The following is an 18,788-nucleotide window of genomic DNA, read 5'->3' as shown; positions in this document are numbered from 1 at the left end:
TTCAGGGCCAAGGGAAGGAGCTCTTAGCATCATGTAGGGTGGCCTGATCATGGCTTTCTGTCCTCCCTGTAGGTGGATGGGGAGCTGGAGGCACTGCTGGAGAACGGGGAGGGCCTCTCAGACAAGAACCAAGTTCTCAGCTTGTCCCGGCTGATGGTGCGCATCGAGACCTTGGAGCAGAAGCTCACCTGCCTCAAGCTCATCCAGGTGAGCAGCTCCAGGCTGGGGTGGGAGGGAATTGCTGGGTAAGCAGTGCCTTGTAGCCATCATTCGAAGAAGAAGGAGAAAGTAAGATGAAAAGGGTGTCTCAGTGGTGCCAGCACCCCAAGTGTGAGCAGAGCGGCTCTGCTTCATTGATAGATGGTGTGTAATGCTTGGCCTGGTTTTGTGATTCCTCTGAATCAGTGCAAGTCACCTGCAGCCCACCTACAGGGCAGCATGTTACCTTGTGAAGTTTTATTCTGCAGCATGAGCCACTCATTAATAGTCATAAACTTCTGCTGCATGCATTATTGCCCCCAAAGCAGCAGCCATGTCCAGCTGAGCTGCATCAGACACGTGCCAGTCTTGGCTCTGGCTCTGTGTTTCATGTGGCAGTGAGTCTGACAGGCAGCACTGGCCACCTCAGGGTGTGGATAACAAATGTAGGCTTTGCTGGTGAGTTGCTGACCCTTCTGTGTCACTTTGGCCCACGCAGAACACGCATTCACAGTCCTGCCTGAAGTCCTTCCTGGAGTGCCACGGCTTGTCACTGCTGTGGATCTGGATGACAGAGCTGGGCGACAGCAGGGGAAGCACCGCCAACAACCTCAAGCTGCAACTGGAGGTCAGTGGTTCCCTTAATTCTGTCAGGTTGGAAGCTTTCCTAATGATTTTGCTAATTGCTCACAGCACGTCCATTTAAATATTATGTATGTGATAGTATTGCACACCAAGTGTTGGTGCAAACAAACTGCAGGTATCCTCGCAGCCACAGCGTGGAACTCCTGCTTTAAAGGATGTTCTGAATACATGGAAGGATTTGCTTCTGTGGTTCTTTTTAGATTTCTGAGTTAGTGACATGAGCCAGACTTAAACAGCAGTGGCAGCAATCTTTATTTATTCCATACTGAACTACAGAGGCAGTTTGAGGTATTGCTTTGATGGGCTGAAGTGGAACTTTAATACTTCTGTCTTCTATGTGCACTTCAGCATCGCATGCAAAAAAACCATCTGGAAGTTCCTTTCTTAAAGATGCATCTACAGAACTTTGCTGTGGATTTCGGAGAGCGTGCCCAGCCTTGAGGCCAAGGACAGAAAACAGAGCTCAGGGAGCCCATCCTATCAGTCACTCCTGCTTCGTGTCCCCGAGGTGGTGGCAATGCCTGGCAGCTCTTCTTCCTTAGCTCAGCGTGGTTTTTCTCCTTCAGCATTCTGAATGAGTTGTGCCATCCTCCTGATCCCAAGAGGAATGATTTCTGACAGCCCCATACTGCTGAAGAGATGGCATTGAAGGCAAGCCACCTTTGGCAGCCATATGCTTCTCCTCTTCAGAAGTATCCAGCACACTGTTCAGATTAGGATTTGATTGCCCTGTTGCATTAGAGTAGATTCAGGCACTCAGCATCATTGTTCTCAAAGCCAGAGCTGCTCCCCACGAGTGTAAGAGGGCATCTGAGTCACTGTGTCATTGGTGGCTTGGTCTCCACTCTTCATGAATCTGATCACACCATGCTGACTGTACAGGTTTAAGTTTTATGGCTTTAATATACTCTTAAAATCTGTGCAATTCTTAACAAGTGAGGCTGTGATAAAGGTCAGGTCACACTTTGCATTTTTTTTTTCTCCTTTAGTTTTTACATTGTTTTAAGAGAGTTGGTCTTTGGTCACCAGCTTCCCAAGGCCAGAAACCAGCACAGTGCCCTAAGAGTATCTTCTGTCCTTTGCTCCTGGAGGACTGATTTTTAAGGAGGAGCAAGTCGAAAAGCTGGGCAACTTCAAGCGCTGGAAAAAGCATGGCTGTGTCTTGCTTCAGAATCAAATCTTCAAATCCCTGTTTGTTAGGGATCTGACCTCTGCTTCTGAGAGAGAGGCTGCTGAAGTCACTATAGTGTATGTTCTGAAGTCTCTGAGATTTTCTTTAGTGCCCATCCAGCCACGTGGCAGCACATTTGACCAGCGACTGCTGAGCTGTGCTGGTTGTCCTGAGGATGGCTGTGGCCATCTGTAAGTCCTGAGCTCTTTGAACGTGGTGTATTGCAACTCTGTTTGTGCTCACTGCTTTCTGCTTCTGGTTTGCTTGCTCTCCAACAAAAAAGTGGAGAAAAAAGAGACGCTGCTGTCCCCAGCTTGTGACCAGGTTGGGTATCAGGGAGAACTTCTTCTCTCAAAGAGTGGTGATGCCGTGGCACTGAGGGACGTGGTCAGTGGGCATGGTGAGGTGGGTTAGGGTTGGACTTGGTGACCTTAGAGGTATTTTCCAACTGTAATGATGCTGTGATTCTGTTTTATGATCCTGTTCACATCAGTTATTTCTTGAGAAAGGGGAATTGTTCCAGGTGTGAGGGAGCTATGAATTCTGCAGCTCTTAACAGCGGTGACTCTGCCTTTGCAATTAGATCATGAAGACGCTGGAGCTGCTGCCCATACCCACCAAAAACATGCTGGAGGAGAGCAAGGTGCTTCCCATCATCCAACGCTGGGCTCAGACCAAGAGTGCCATCCCACAGCTCAGTGAGGGCGATGGATACTCGAGTGAGAACACGTCGCGCGCTCACACACCGCTCAACACGCCAGAGCTGTCTGCCAAGCAGAGTGCTGAGGGAGACACGGATACCCCCAAGAAACTGGTGTTCCGGAGGCTCAAAATTATCAGTGAGAACAGCATGGACAGTGCCATCTCGGATACAACTAGTGAGCTGGAGGGGAAGGAAGGCAAAGAGGACCTGGACCAGCTGGAGGTTCCCCCGACGGAGGTGTCAGAGGAGCAGCAGGCGCAGCAGGAGGTGAAAATGGCCACGGATCCACCGGTGGAGAGCAGCAAGCCTCAGGAGCTGGAGGCTGAGCCTGAAGCAGAGGTCAAGGAGAGCAATGGCACCAAGCTGGAGGAGCCCATCACGATGGAAACGCCATCTCAGGACGAAGAGGAAGGCGTTTCTGACGTCGAGAGCGAGAGGAGCCAAGAGCAAACAGACAAAATTGTGGATGTGAGCGACTTGGCCACCAGGCTGCTCGACAGCTGGAAAGACCTGAAGGTAAGAAGCACCCTGCTGCACCTGCATCTGCAGCACCTCTGTCCTTGCTGAGCAGCACGCAGCGCTGTTGTGGTTGAGCGCACGCAGGGCTAAGGTGCATTCTGTTGGTAAACCTTGACAACTGGGATTGCCACTTTTATGTGATGAGCTTTTCCAGGTGCTTTCTGTATGTAGCCTTTCATTGCAAGCTACCCTGTCTGTGATTCACAGTAGGCTTTTCTGTGCTGCGCTCTGAAAGGAGCAGCTTAGTATGGCCACCACAAAGGCATCTTAACCACCTAGTTAGAATTTTTAGACTGTTTAGGGAGAGGGCAGCTCTGAGTTCTCAGCTAGTCAGAAAAAGGCTAGCAACAGTGCCACAAGCATTTTTGGTTGGCATGGCCCAGTATCCATCACTGCTGATAGAAACTGACCATCCATCAGCTCTCGAGTTATCAGAAGATGGTCAGTGTTTCCTGTTCTGCAAACATCTGTTTCACATCTGCAATGTAGAAAGCCCCCAGAAACCATTGGTTGGCAATTTCCATTCTCTTGGTGGCAGCTTAAAGCTGGGTTCTCCTCTAGGTGTTTGTAGTTGGTGTTTAGATCAGGTGAATACTTAGATTTTTGGATGTTAGTCTGAGCCTTTGAAGGTAGCTGCTTGCCGTTTTGCTTCCACTGAGCTCTTCTTAGAGCAGATAACTCAAGAGAAGGGTTTGAGGGCTACTGGTTGCCTTCTCCAGGACTGAGCAACTGTCCCTGAGCACTGTAGATGGCCTTCTTGGCCACTCCAACAGCTCAACAGCTGTAGTCAACAACTATCTTGCATGAGGTTGAGGACACAGATCTGTAACTTGCCACTCCGTGCATGAGGCATTTTCTGGGGCTTTCATTAGGTCTTTGAGAGCTTTCATCCATCAACTGTTTCTATAGGATTGTATTTCGTGGGAAAACAAAGAGGGTGGGAGCTTTAATTTGTAAGTATTAAAGCAGCATTTGCTGAGGACCCTGCAAAGCCAAGGCAGTTCCCTGCCACGAGGCTCTGAGTGCTGTCCTCACCAACGTCACCAAAGTCAGGTGAGAAAAAAGGGACCCTTGCAGTTTCCCAGTGCTGCTGCCCTGCAGCTGAGTCCCTGCCAGACCAAATGAGGATGTCTTGGTGGAGCTCTTCTGCACTTCTCCTAATCAAGCATCTGCCCAGTTTTAATCAGTAATCTTTAAGCACGTTTACATTTTACAGTGCATCAGTTGGGTCAAGAGTTCTTTGCCTATTGAAATGGATAATGCAAAATGATTTAGGTTGATAAAAATGGTTGGTGCCCATAATGTGCAGGTGGAGGAGACTACAGTGAGCTTTGGGTCCTTGAACCTTCACTCATGTTGTTTAGCTGTCATAGGTGCATTCATTAACATCTGTAAAACATACCTTGAGTTTTACTTAAGATCAATCTTACCTTAATCTCTGAATTTTTCGGAACAATCTCATGCTCTTCAAGTTTTGAAGAATTGTTTGAGCACTGGCACAGGCTGCCCAAGGAGGCTGTGGATGCCCCATCCCTGCAGGCATTCAAGGCCAGGCTGGATGTGGCTCTGGGCAGCCTGGGCTGCTGGTTGGTGACCCTGCACACAGCAGGGGGTTGGAACTGGATGAGCATTGTGCTCCTTTTCAATCCAGGCCATTCTGATTCTGTGATTCATAATCATTCCTCTAACTGGGGGAAGAAGTAAGCCTTTACCATATAGAATGTGAACTAAAGTGTGTATCTGCAGAGAAGTTATGCTGTGCTTCGTGTTCCTTCCCCTCTCCTCTACACGAAGTCGATCTGTGGCATATTGCTCCCTAGGTTTTAACCTGCAGACTCCTTGTGTGTGCCTCATGGGTTATTGAAGTGACACTGTCAGGTTAAATTTGGGGTTACATTGAAACAGAGCCCTTTCTTGTTCACCACTATACTTGGGGTTGTTGAAACTGAGAGCTAAGCTAGTTGCTGTGCTGGAGATGCACCTGCTCTGGACCACCCATACAATCCTTTAATTGCAGCCAGAGGTTTTTACATGCTGCAGCGTTTAAACTTCAAGCAGCAGACAAACAATGCTCAAAAGTGCTCAGAAAAAAAGTGGGAAGTTGCATAAAAGGAGGAACTTCCCTTGAATATTGCTCTGCCATGCTACCACCACGTGCTGCATCCCAGCCTGAGTTATCTCTGGAGCCAGGAGGAGCTCAGGTTGGGCACAGTGGGGGTCCTCAGCTGTCAGTTTGGGATGTGGACTCGCATCCCCTCTGTGTCTGTTGCAAGGGATTGATGATTGTGAGGATGCCACCAACCCACTGCAGCGTGTGCTCGGGGTGAGGGTGTTTCAAGCAGCATTATACCAAAAAAAGTCATTTTTCTCCTACAAACCATATCCCCATCGTGGCACTCTGAGTTAACTGCTTCTGTCCGCCTTCCACCTGTAGGGACGCTGCCCAATGCTAACGGTGGTGCAGCCCTAAATGACCAAAGGAAGCTGGCTGGGGTGGTTGGGAGGGGGGTCTGAAACCTCGGGACTTAAGCTTTGTCCTCTCCAGTGGTGCTGATGACCCCCTTTGTAATTTCACCCATTTCCATCCAGCTTCTCAGGGCAGCGAGGAGCTTGTTAACATCACCAGCTGACCATGTGTCACCTTTTCTCAACTCCATTTTCAACTCCGTGCTGAAGAAGGGAGAGAACGTAGCGTGCGTGCTGTGAAGAAACGGGAAGATGGTTGGGAAGCTGGATGGTGCATGAGCAATTTAATAGGTGAAAAGAGGACAGAGGTGGTTAACTCAGTGATGCCGACGTTATTTTGGTGCGTCCATTGCCGGCAATGGACGTCGCTCCGAGAAAATCCCCACCCCTGGCACGAAAGGATTAAGTGAGCTATCTTTTTCTATACCTCTACACACAGGCCAGCTGCCTTGGCTCTCAGGGCTGCTCCTTGCCCCACAAGGAGCAATGCCACCGCCGTACATCCACCACATCACACACCCACCACGTCCCACGGGGGAAGTTTTCAGCCTGGGCTGCGTGCCCTGCTCTCCAAACGTGTGGTGAGTGCTTTACCTAGGCTGAAATCAGACCCCGCTGCACCCCAAGGATTGTGCTGTGGTCCTGTGCAGGTAAGGCCTCAAGGACAGCAGTCAGACCCACAGCAGAGCAACACGTGCTGCGATGGTGGAGGGCTCTGGTGCTGTCCCCTCTCAGCATCTCAAAACATCTTCCAGCATCACCCTCACCTTCTCAGTAAGGTTGGCACCACAAAGGGGATTTGCACATCTCTGGTGGCTGAGATCTAAGCTGTTAAGAACCTGTCGTGAAGCTTTTCTCCTTTTGAAGATTTAAATCTCAGTAGGGGCAGGAGGCACGTTTGGTGTTAAGTGTGCTGATAGTTTGAGGGCTGTCTGCTTATTGGGTTCCATCACCGCTTACCCAAAGCTGATCTGCAGATCCAACAGCTCCATGTCCCTCTCCTTAGACATCCAGTGATGGTCTGCTGTCTGCACATCTAAAATCTATCCTTTAAGAGAACCAGAGCTGGATAGGAGTCATAGAATCATAGGGTGGTTTGGGTTGGAAGGGACCTTACAGCCCACCCAACCCAGCCCAGGTGCTCACAGCCCCATCCATGACCTTGGGCACTGGGAAGGTGGGGCATCAGGGCTTCTCAGGGCAGCCTGTTCCAAACAGTCATAGCTTTGAGGCTCTGCAAACCTTCTTTTTAGTAGTTGGAGAAGATTTTTTTTTAAGAATAACTTGTTGAGAGATCCAAATGACTTGAATTTTATGGGTTTTAGTGGAACGCTTTTGGCTTCATGAGTATTTAGCAGTTCAGGGCTAAGGTGATAGCCCCACTGTTTGGCTTTGGCAAGGTGGACTTTGTCTTTTACAGTCAAAACACTCTTTCTGTGAGCATAATTATTAGCCTGATGGGAATAGCAGAGCTTGGGTGGCCTCTTCTCCCAGTCACACACCACACAGCCATCCTGGAGTGACTGGCTCCCATCCTGGCACGTGCATCATATGCCTTAATGAGAATATTTGTTATAACTTCCAGCAGTTCGTGGAAACAATAGGCATTGGTGAGCAGCCAGGTTGTTGCTTGAACTGAGGTTTTTTTGATCTTTACATAAGGAAGGCTTTGGGGTCAGTCCTTATTACCTTGGCACCATCCTATAGCTTCCTGCTTGTGTGCAGGGCTGGAGGTCATAGAATCAGAATGATTTGGGTTAGAAGGGATCTTAATGATAACCCAGTTCCAGGTCCCTGCTGTGGGTTGGCTGCCCTCACCGGGTCGGGTTGCTCAGGGCTTCATCCAACCTGGCACTGCACACTTCCAGGGATGGAATGGGCACCCACAGCACTCTGGGCATGCTCTTGGGATGAGCCTCTCTGCCCTGTAGCAGTTGGATTTCTCCAGCTCAGCTCCATCGAGCAGAAATAATTGAGAGCTAATGGAGAAGCTGAGTTAAGCCCATTCTTCCCTTCCATGTGCCATTGCGTCCTTTGAGACTAGAGAGTTCTCTCTTGGCTCAAGGATGGTGTGTGTGCACCCAACAGGGATTTTTTCCTTCCTTATGCTTGTAACACCCACATCACTTCACTTTCTGCATCTCGTTTTGTGTGTAATTCATTAAAAATGGTTCTCAAAGGTGCAGAGCCCCCTGGGCTGTGCCAGCAGTGCTCCCATTGATTAATGCAGCAGCGAGCAGCTTCCGCTTCCCAGAATAAACCAGGCTCTTCAGAGCGTCTGTTTGGCCCCCATCTGCTCTTCATAGCACGGTGCTGACACATCCCTCTGCCTGCTGCTCTTCCCAAGGCTCTGCTGCATCTGCTCTTCCCCAGCCTGATCCTGGCACTCTGCATCCGCCGTCCAGAAATAAACAACTGGCTGCCATGCAGCAGTTCATAATTAGCTCGGATCGTTTTTTTTTTCCAGTAGTTTCATGTTGCATGTTCTGCTGTTTAATAGGAGAATTCTCTTTTGGAGCTGGGAAGACTGTTTTAGCTAATGTCTCTTCTCTTCTTGCATGCTGCTTTATGCTTGAGCAGTCTGGGTTGGCTCACTGGTTCCAGTTCAGTGTGGTGCTGCTACTTGGGAGCCAGCAGCTTCAGTTTTGTTGCATGCTGCTCTCTGAAGATGAGCTTTCAGGGACTGGTGGTGCAGGAGGGAAGAAAATAAGAGGGAAAAATGCAGCACTTCGGATGCTTTGGGGGCTGTGGAAGCTCCTAGCACAAGCAAGAGAGAAAATAGAGTCATAGAATCATTAAGGTTGGAAAAGACCACCAGGATCATCTGGTCCAGCCATCAACCCATCACTGCCATGCCTACTCAAGGGGTCATTGAGGTTGGGAAAGACCTCCAAAATCATCAATTCCAACCATCAGCCCATCACCAATGACTGGGGCTGAACAGACACAGGGTTGTGCCTTCCTTTCAAAACCAAAATAGGCATGAGACCCTATTTAAAAGAATCATCTCTGCTTCTATCACATTTTACAACCTACAGCAGCACCTTTGAGGTGATTGTGCCTTGTGGCCAGACCACAATGGGCTTTCTTATCTTTCCTTCATTTCACTAAAGGAAAGTTGAGCTTTTTCAGCCCATGGGGCACAGAGGTTAAAACAGTACAGGTGGAACCTAAACCTGGGCTCTCATTAACTGATGTAGCTAATGCAACATGCTGCAGCTGGGTGACCCCATGGAGTGGTCGTGTCATTTCCAGCCAGCTTGAATCAAATCAAGGTTGATGGTTAATATTTTGAAAGAAAATGGTTTGTTTTGCTCTGAGATTTTCTCTGAGCCTTTAGAAAAGCAGGCTGGAAACAGGCACGGGTTTGCCAGCCTCAGACCTGACCTTGGTGTTATTTCATCCCTGTATTTCTTCAAAACTAAAGATTATGTAGGGTTGGGAATTGCACAGGCAACATCCATGCCCTGAATTAAAGGAGATTTTGCTGCTGCACTGAAGGCACCGTGGTGCTTTTTCCCCCAGAGGCATCATGGTGCTGCTGCTGCCTGTGCTGTTGGGTTAGGTACAGAGGACTAATGCTGCTCATGGAAAAAGTGGCTTTGCTCAGGTTTGGGCTTTGCTGTTGAGCACTAAATGATACTTAGCAAACAAAGCATTGCTGCCATGGAGCAGGAGTCAGGAACCCAGGGCTGCTGGGCTGTTGGGAAGGCACTGAGCCGTTAGAAGTGATGTCACACCTTTTAGTGATGTAGCACCTCTAAAATGGGGCTTAGCAAAGCAACACTCAGCCAAAATCCAAGTGTGTACAGAGTGGGATGTCCTTGATCAACAGCTGCCCTGTTTGGCACAAAAGCCTCATAGACTCCACAGACACAAATTGGTGATGAAGGACAATATATAGAAAGCACCACAGTGACTTGCTTAAAACTTTGCTTCCAAATACCATTTCTTGGTGTTTGGTTTAAAATTGTGATTGAATTGCTAGAATGATGAGTTCTGATTCTTGCAGCCCTGTAGACTCAGGGATGTTTTTGCTGAAAACCTGACTCTGTCCTCTGGCTTGTTTTACAGGAGGTGTACCGAATCCCAAAGAAGAGTCAAGCGGAGAAGGAGAGCAGTGGTATGTACTCACATTTTTCCATGTATTCCAAAAAACAGATTAATTTTCCCAGTGTGTGATGTCAGGAGAGGTTCCCAATTGGTAGCTGAGCTGCTGATGCCACCTCGGAGCCCTAAATCTGTTCCAGTCTGCTCCCTAAATCCCTAAAACATCTGATGCATGAGCAGCTGCTAGCAAAGGAGGTGAGATTGGTTTGCAGAGAGGAGCTCTGAGGTGGAGGCTTCTCCCTGTGCTTTGTGCTGTGGTCTCATGTGGTCTCGTGGCTGATGGAGGGACAAGCATCACCCATGGAGCTGCACCCAGAACAGATTGTATCACAGCCAAACCCTGGGAAGGCACCGAGTGATCCCAGGGCAGTCGTGAGCTGTTGGCCCCACACCTGGTGACCCACATGCAGGACGCACGGACGGAGGTCTTGTCCTGCTGTTCTCTTAAGCTTGGGGCTTCCCTTGGAGCACATCTCTGCACTGAAGTGTTAACATGCCCAGGAACCATCATTAGAATCAGGAGGAAGTAATGAGGTTGTTAATGCATTTGCTGTGGGAAGAAGAGCCCTTTAGAACCTGGAGTTGAAAACTAAAGTTATCTCTGAGGCTGGAAGCAAGAATGCAAGAGAGCATTTGGGGTTTTTCATCGTCCTAAAAGCTGCTTCTTGAGGCCTGAGCCCTCCAGCTCCATGTCTTTCAGTACAGACTCTGTGTCAATGACAGTAAGCATGGGGAAGTTCTTGCTTTACAGTCAGGTTTCAGAATGTCAGAGCACTACAGGAGATCTGTGCTAAGGTCTGGAGTCTTTTCCACTCTCAGATAGGTTTCCTGCTGATAGAATGGGAGGAGGGGAAACGAATGAAACGAGTGATGCATTTTCATCCATTAGGTAACAGCTCAGAAGTTGGAGTAGTGTCTAAAAATAGAAGTGAAAATAGAAGCTTTATTTCAACCTCACTTGCAGTCCTGAGGCTGATTCTGGACAACCTGTAATTTGTTTGAATGGGCGCTCTGTTGGCCGACACAGAGGAACCACTGAAACTCCAAGAGGGAGCTGGGAATATACTCTGAATTATAAAAACTCTCTCTTTTTACCCATTTTTCCCAACAGCTGACCGAGGCAGAGAGGCAGCTGGCCTCAGGGATCAGACTCCCACACCGAAGAACCCCGTCCTGAGCCGCACAGACCCCGAGTGGCAGAGCCTGAGCAAGGAGAAGAAGAGGAGGCGAGACTCGCTGTCCCCTCCGGCATCAGCCTATGAGCGGGGCACCAAGAGGCCTGAGGACAGGCAAGTTGGGCCCTGCCAAGGGTCAAAACAGGGGGAAATTGGCCCGGGTGGCCTCTGCAAACACGCAGGGATGGGGAAGAGAGCGTTTTGGCTGAATTCTGAGCGGTGAGTTGTGTTAGCTGGGAGTTGTGCTGCTCCTGGGTGTTCGTGGTACTTCTTGTGGCTTCTGGTGCTGCAGTGAGCAAAGGTGTAAAGGGGTCTTCAGTGTTGCAGAATCATTAAGGTTGGAGAAGAGCTCTGAGGTGATGAAGTCCAACCGTTGAGCCATCACTGGCATGCAAAGAACCACAGAGGTTGGAAAAGATCTCCGATCAAGTCCAACCATCAGCCCATCGTGCCCACTAAACCCTAAGCCTCTGCCCTTCTCCCCTGCCAGTCCACTTGGGTCTGAAATTCAACTTGCAGCAAGCCCAAGCCAAAAAGGATTTCTAACACAAACCAATCTCCTTGAGCAGAACAGACGACCCCCAGTGGCACTTCTGCTGTTGCCATTTTCATTGTTTCTCTCCTGTGTTCTTTTTACTCCTTGTTCATGAAGAGAAAGGATGTATTACATGTCTCGTGTTTCAGGGAGACTTGAAATCGTATTAAAGGCAGTACCAAGGAATCTCCTTTACAGAAGTCAGCTTTCCATTGTCCCTCTTAAATAGGATCTAAGGCTACATAGCAATTAGGGAACAATTGCTGGTGAGTCAGCCATGCCAGCATCCTTTTTTCCCTCCTAGTGGGAAAGTTTGAGATGTCTGCATTAAAAACAAGCCAGAAATCTACAATACTGTAATTACCCATTTGGAGGATGTAAACATCACGGAGGGCTGGGGGCAGAAGGAGAGAGCTGAGTAAGTGCATTGTTTGTGGAGACAGGAGAAAGGATGGAGGGAATCATAGAATGCCCTGGGTTGAAAAGGACCACAATGCTCATCCAGCTCCAACCCCCTGCTGTGTGCAGGTCACCAACCCCCAATCCAGGCTGCCCAGAGCCACATCCAGCCTGGCCTTGAATGCCTGCAGGGATGGGGCATCCACAGCCTCTTTGGGCAACCTGTGCCAGTGCATCACCTCCCTCTGGGTGAAAGTGGCGTGCTCAGGTGAAGGAAAATAGGCTGCAGGGGTGCAAACAAGCAGCTCTTCAACAAGCAAGGTAGGAAGATGTGAGCAGAAGCTTTGGGAAGCTGCAGCCCACGCCTGGAGTTCCCAGCAGTCCCAGGAGTGCTGCCTTTTCCCTAAGCTTGCCTCAGTTCTCCCTTAGGTACATTTGTGAAGAAGGCTTACAGCAGAACCGCAGTGATGGGAGTCTGAGTGCAGGAGGAAGGGATGGAAAAGGAGGATGAAGAATTGGACGAAACAGAAAACAGGATAGAAGAAGAAGGATTGCATGAACACAGAACGCTGCGACTCACTCTGTGCTTAATCCTCAGTTTTCCTCTGTCTGTCCTTCCTCGCCAGCTGCCTCCCATGTAAACTCCTGAGGCAGTGCCAGGAAAGACTTTAATTACTTAAATTGAGCTCTTCATGTCAATAAGGTTCACATTAACAGATGCTTGCAGCTACTCTGGGAATGTGAGGAAACTTCTTAAGTGTTGGTAGCAATGTGCTTTTGATATGTAAATTGAACACATGAACTCCAAGTTAGTATATTAAGAATATATGGGATGCTTTGTAGAATCCCACTCCTCTTAGGGCTGCAAAACATTTCTGCTTGTAATCCCTGTTTTACCACACTCGTAACTTCTCAAAATATCCACCTTTGATCTGAAGTTTTCCATGGTTGAGGTCTGATCAAAGTCCTTAGGCTTCTTTTTTTTTTTTTGTAATATTTTAAGTCCTTGGAAAAATCCCTGCAGCTGCTCTGCATCTCAGGGTGAAAATTCTCACTCTTTAAAAAAAAAAAATCCATCCACACTTTATTATATTTTTTTCAAGCTAAAACTGTGGTCTAGTAAATAGCAAAACTCTCGACTGCAGCGTGTTGCTTGCAATTCCATTGTTCTTAGTAATGTCTGCACATCTGTCTGGAGCACAGGAAGGGCACATGGCTCTGTGTGCTTGGGGCTTTGACTGCAGTGGGGGGGATGCGGGGGCTCGGCATGGCACAGCTCAGAGGGTGATGTCCACCTGGAAGCTGAATGAATTGAGGCAAGGAGATAAAGCTGTGGGATGTTTGGAGTGCCTTGCTCCTGCTTTTTGGAACCTGGAGTGGAGAATTGAGCGCAGGCTGAAGCAGTGGTACCCAGCCTGTCTGAGGGCTCCTTGCTGCTGTTGCCTATGCATCTCTGGGTTCTGTTAGTCGTAGGACTGCTCAGGGCAGTGGTGGGTGCCCCATCCTTGGTGCTCCCTAAAGCCAGGCTGGATGGGGCCCTGGGCAGCCTGAGCTGGAGGGGACAACCAGCCCATGGCAGGGGTTGGGACTGCAGGGGGGAGGAGGTTTAGGTTGGATATTAGGAGGAGGTTTTTCACCCAGAGGCTGGTGATGCACTGGAACAGGCTGCCCGAGGAGGCTGTGGATGCCCCATCCCTGCAGGCATTCAAGGCCAGGCTGGATGTGGCTCTGGGCAGCCTGGTCTGCTGGTTGGTGACCCTGCACACAGCAGGGGGTTGGAACCAGATGAGCATCATGGTCCTTTTCAACCCAGGCCATTGCATGATTCTATGATTCCATGATTTGTGATCTTTAAGGTCCCTTCCAACCCAGCTGTTCTCTGATTCTGAGGTTCCTCTTCTCTCTGTTGCAGGTATGACACGCCAGCATCCTCAAAGAAGAAAGTCCGCCTCAAGGACCGCAACAAGCTGTCGACAGAGGAGCGCAGGAAGCTCTTTGAGCAGGAGGTGGCCCAACGAGAGGCCCAAAAGCAGCAACAACAACTGCAGAACTTGGGCATAACTTCCCCCCTTCCCTACGACTCCATGGGCTACGGCACACCGCACCACAGCTTCATCGGCTACCCGCCCGGCTACCCCATGCAGGCCTACGTGGACCCCAGCAACCCCAACGCGGGCAAGGTGCTGCTGCCCACCCCGAGCATGGACTCTATGTGCTCCCCAGCAGCATACGAGCACCCTCAGCCCATGGTGGGGCACACAGTCGAAGCCACCCTGCCCACTCCCCAGCCGGTCCCAGTAGTCCAACATGTAGCAACGCCGATGGAGGTGACGACTCCTCAGTATGTAGCACAAAACGACGCCGTGGTCCACCAGGAACCCAACGTGGCCGTCCTGCCCGTGCCCACCACAGGACCAGTGCAGGGGCAGAGCTACGGGGTGTGGGATTCCAGCCAGCAGACTGTGGCCGTGCAGCAGCAGTACTCGCCAGCCCAGTCCCAGCCTGCCATATATTACCAAGGCCAGACCTGTCAGACTGTTTATGGGGTGACGTCCCCCTACTCGCAGACGACCCCGCCGATTGTGCAGGTAACCCATGGGGGAAGGGTGAGCTTTTCAGGCACAGTGTGGCACGGAGCACCCGCAGAAGGAAGGGAGGCAGCCTGCAGCTGGAATGCTGTGCGTGCTCACCGTGTGCCAGGGGCCATCCTGATGTGCTGTAGTGTTGGGCAGCATTGCTGAGATAACTCCATCTAAGAGTCTGTATCAAGCACAGGTTTGCTTTGTGGTTACTGCTGCTTGGTTGGGATGTGATCTCCCATAAATCCTCCAGCATGTGAGGGTTCCTTCCCCCTGATGGGTGCATCACTCCCATCAGTCCCCATCAGTTTTTTCTTTTAGGGTGTACCTAAGTTTCATTTCAGATTATCCAGTGATGATGTTCCTGCACATCTTGCTAGCTTCTTTCCAGTGAGGGGCATCACAGATTGCTTTAAAAAGAACGAAAGTGAAACTTTGCCATTCTTTTGGTCTGGAATTCTTCCTGGTTGATGGCTTTGAGCACTGAAGCTCAGTGTCACCCAAACTCACTTTCCTACCTCTCATGGAGGAGACACGTTCTGAATCTCAGTGCCTGGAAAGGAAAATGTCCATGTCTTCCAGCATTTTGGGGTTCTCTCTTTTACCTTTCCTGTATTTTGCCACCTTAGGGGATTTTTGAATTTTGGATGAGTGCAGACCCAGAGGTGCTGCAGTGAGGCTGAGTGGAGTGCTGAAATCCTTTTGTTCTGAGTTTCTCTTGGCCTCCCAGTGATTTCACAGAGAACCTCACTTCGATCAGAATTGCTCTGCTTTGTCTGTGGACCATCGTTGCACATTGGGAGTGAGGTGAAGCAGTAAAGGTGGGGGTTTACCTAAAGGAGGATGCAGAACTGCCAGCTGCTTCATGTTCTGTCCTAACTCCAGCTGTGGGCAGACCTCATGGTCTGTTGTGGGATACAGGCTGTGTCCCAGTGGCAAGCACTGATGCTGTCCTGCTTTACAAGCTGTGAAATATCCACTCTCATTTGATGTGTTAGAAGATTTCTCCATCGTACACACACTGGGAAATAGTCTTTTGTGCTCAGCATTGCACTTTCTTCCACTGTTGATGGAGCAATTGTCCTGTGCAAGTGATTTCCTTTGAAAGCTGTAGGTTGGATGTTCTGTAGCCTCTTTGGCTACCCCAGGGGAGGATGCTGACCCCAACCCCTGTTCTCCATTGCAGAGCTATGCCCAGCCAGGCCTGCAGTACATCCAGGGGCAGCAGATCTACACAGCCCACCCGCAGGGAGTGATCGTCCAGCCCCCTCCTGCCGTCACCACCATCGTGGCAGCCGGGCAGCCACAGCCCATCCAGCAGGTATGGCTCACTCTGGGGTTGGGAATGGATGGCACTGTTTGAGCTGCTCGTCTCTGCATGGACTGGGGCACAGGCAGCTGGCAGAAGGACTGGGGAACTGTCCTGCCCAAAGCCCCATCCCTGGAGGTGCTCAAAGCTGGGTTGGGTGGACCCTGGGCAGCCTGATCTGGTGGGTGGCAACCTGCCCTCAGCAGGGTTGGGGCTGGATGGGCTTTGAGATCTCTTCCAACTCAAGCCACGTTGTGATCCTGTGGTTCTGTGACCTTTAAGGACCCTTCCAACCCAAGCTGTTCTTTGGTTCTGTGATCTTTCATAGAACCTTCTACCCAACCACCTGCTATCTAAGAGCCCTTCTGACAGAGTGCTTGTATTCATATGGTCAGGATGTGAACAAATAGCTACCATTGGATAGAAATGGGTGAAATGATCTATTGTCACTTCCTGGGTCAATGCTGATGTCCTTTTTGAGTTTTACCTTCGACAGAGGCTTTGTTGCAAGGAGACAGAGCTGTCAGACTGCTCTGCTCTGCCCTCTGACATTGTTGCCTGTGTGTTTTCAGCCAGAGCTTGTGGTGACCAACAACCTCCTGGACCTGCCTCCTCCATCCCCTCCCAAACCCAAAACCATTGTCCTGCCTCCCAACTGGAAAACAGCCAGAGACCCCGAGGGGAAAATCTACTACTACCATGTGGTAACGAGGTAAGTGATAATGAGGTAAGCATTGGGTGGGTGGGGAACAGATGGGTGCACAGGCCAGGTGGGGTGCTGCTCTGCTTGAGTCTTTCTGTGACATGGGGACACGTTGAGCTTGATCACAGTGTGATTAAGGTTGGAAAAGAGCACTAAGATCATCGAGTCCAACCTTACCTGTCAGTGAGGAGTGCCTCCTTCATCATTCCTCTGCGATTACACCAGAAATTGCTGATTGAGTGCAGTGAATCTGGAACTTTTTTAGAGGAACACATGCTGGGAGATTTCCATAAATCCTTCTTTTGGCATATCTTCAGATTGGACAGGGCCAGTAGAGGAAAGGAGATCTGACTTCTCCATGCATTTTCTTATTTGTATATATGTTTCCATATTTGAATTATTCATTTTAGCAGTTGAATGGTAGTTATTTGACATCATGTACAGTAATTAGCATCTGGAGAATTAAGTGCTGTGCTGAAGCACACAGAGCTGCTTGGAACAGGCACGATCCCATTGCTTTTCCTTGAAAGCAAACCTGAGAGGCTCAGAGCGCTGACTCGATGCAGAGGAGCTCATGTCCCACCTTACAGAGCTCACAGCTGGGAAATAATTGCTGTGGGAGGTCACCTCTGTACCTAAAGATGCTGCTGCAGGGCTGGGCTCTTCCCATCCCTTTTGTTCAGTCTGCTTTTCAGGTGGCCTGAGAGTCAGAGCAAGCTGTGATGCTCTCCTGATGCACAGACGAGCTGAGTGTCATCTGTGTGTTGAGCCTTGCAGGTTCTTTATTGGGGCTTTTCTCAAGACTTCTGCTCTGCATCCTTTCTGCTGTGAGATATTTTCAGGTGTTGTTGCCTTTTATCCTGCAGAAACAGACATTAAACCCATCCCTTAGTCCTGATGGGATGTCTCCTGCCTTTTCTCACCAGCCATGGACATTCTGTGTTTCATGTCCATGGCCAGCTGCCCTTGGTGCCATGGCAAGCATTACCAGTGGCAGAAAATGGTACAACTCTCTTTTTTCAAATGGCTCCTTTTCTGAGGGTGATGTGATCTGTTTCTTCTCCAGGCAAACCCAGTGGGACCCTCCGACGTGGGACAGCCCAGGGGATGATGCCAGCCTGGAACACGAAGCTGAGATGGACCTGGGGACCCCAACGTATGATGAAAACCCAATGAAGGTAAGCATGGAGTCAACGAGGGAAGCTCACTGCCAACATCTTGGTGGCCCACACGGATGATCCTGGGCTTGCCAGCTTGCCAAAGCAGCCTGTGTGCATGCTGCAGAGTGGTGGCTGTGGGATGGTGACAGTGGGACAGCAGCGACCCAAGATGAGCCATAACAGCTGTGCTGGCCATAGGCTTTATGGGCTTCAAAATGATGCTGTAGGATCAAGGAAGTTCTGTTGTTTTCTCAGCACGTGGTGCTTTTTGCAGTCAGGTGGGGGTTTCCCTTCAGGTCTGGGGTATCTTCTGTGTTGGATCTGAAGAAGCTCCTTGGCACTGAGATGGGAGCAGATGCATCTCCTCGATGGCATCCCATCTGCAGGCAGGATGTCTCTGGCTGCCTCACTGCACGTGTCTGGCCATAGGTTTGAGGATGGAAGGACCAAACCAGGTGTTAAACCCCACTGCCATCCTCCAGGCAGCTAAATCATGCTGTGGGTGTGCCCTGGGGCACTGTGGGGCACAGAGAGTAGCCGTGGAGAGAGGGTTTGTTGCTGGGTTGTGATTCTGGGAGCAGTCCCCATCCTCTCCAGCCATGCTGTTACAGGGCAGAGTCTTTGTGCTGCTGACAAAGCCACGTCTCCCTGCTCTGCTGCAGTCACTTTTCCCAACTCTGTTTCCTTGCTGGGATGCTGAGGGTTAATTCAATTCGTGTAATGCCTCCAAGCACTTCAGTTGGAATTCTTGGAGAGCTGACTTAAGCAATATTAATTGCAAATATTTATCTGCCTATAAAAATGTTAATTAGAGAACGAATGAAGGCCTGGCACACGATGCCTCCGCCATTGAGTGTTTGCTTCTGTGACATTGCAGAGGGGTCCAGAGGAGCTTCCTAATGGATTTTGTCCCTGGGTCTGCCTGTTCTGGGAGCCATGGGACCTTGCTGCAGAGGAGCACAGTGAACAGTCACATCCCCAAAGCTACATGGGCACACGTATGCCTTGGGGCTGCAAAGGCTGCTGAGCTTTTAGGTCCTCTGGGGCACACATTCAGTACTATGCAATGAGTTTCCACTGCATCTCCCCCTGGCTGATTTCTCTTGCTCCCTTCCT

The 18,788-nt window shown here is 49.9% G+C and overlaps 1 protein-coding gene across 2 annotated transcripts in view; it reads left to right on the top strand.

Moving 5' to 3' along the window:
* Window positions 1-18,788, top strand: part of SETD2 (SET domain containing 2, histone lysine methyltransferase) — a 54,625-nt gene that overhangs the window by 30,075 nt on the left and 5,762 nt on the right. Inside the window, exons 10-18 of one of the 2 annotated variants that reach the window (XM_052696962.1) lie at window positions 73-207; window positions 698-826; window positions 2,598-3,233; window positions 9,777-9,825; window positions 10,924-11,101; window positions 13,834-14,509; window positions 15,687-15,821; window positions 16,382-16,521; window positions 17,579-17,690. In XM_052696962.1, coding sequence (XP_052552922.1) covers window positions 73-207; window positions 698-826; window positions 2,598-3,233; window positions 9,777-9,825; window positions 10,924-11,101; window positions 13,834-14,509; window positions 15,687-15,821; window positions 16,382-16,521; window positions 17,579-17,690 — 2,190 coding nt within the window. Of the gene's footprint in view, window positions 1-72; window positions 208-697; window positions 827-2,597; window positions 3,234-5,825; window positions 5,994-9,776; window positions 9,826-10,923; window positions 11,102-13,833; window positions 14,510-15,686; window positions 15,822-16,381; window positions 16,522-17,578; window positions 17,691-18,788 lie in introns of those variants that run through there. The other variant, XR_008209840.1, reaches the window with a different exon arrangement.

The sequence above is a fragment of the Tympanuchus pallidicinctus genome, unplaced genomic scaffold (assembly GCF_026119805.1).
Source record: "Tympanuchus pallidicinctus isolate F22 unplaced genomic scaffold, pur_lepc_1.0 scaffold3, whole genome shotgun sequence".
Lineage (NCBI taxonomy): Eukaryota > Metazoa > Chordata > Aves > Galliformes > Phasianidae > Tympanuchus > Tympanuchus pallidicinctus.
The sequence above is the reverse complement of the archived record's forward strand: the minus strand, read 5'-3'. Positions and strand labels throughout refer to the sequence as shown.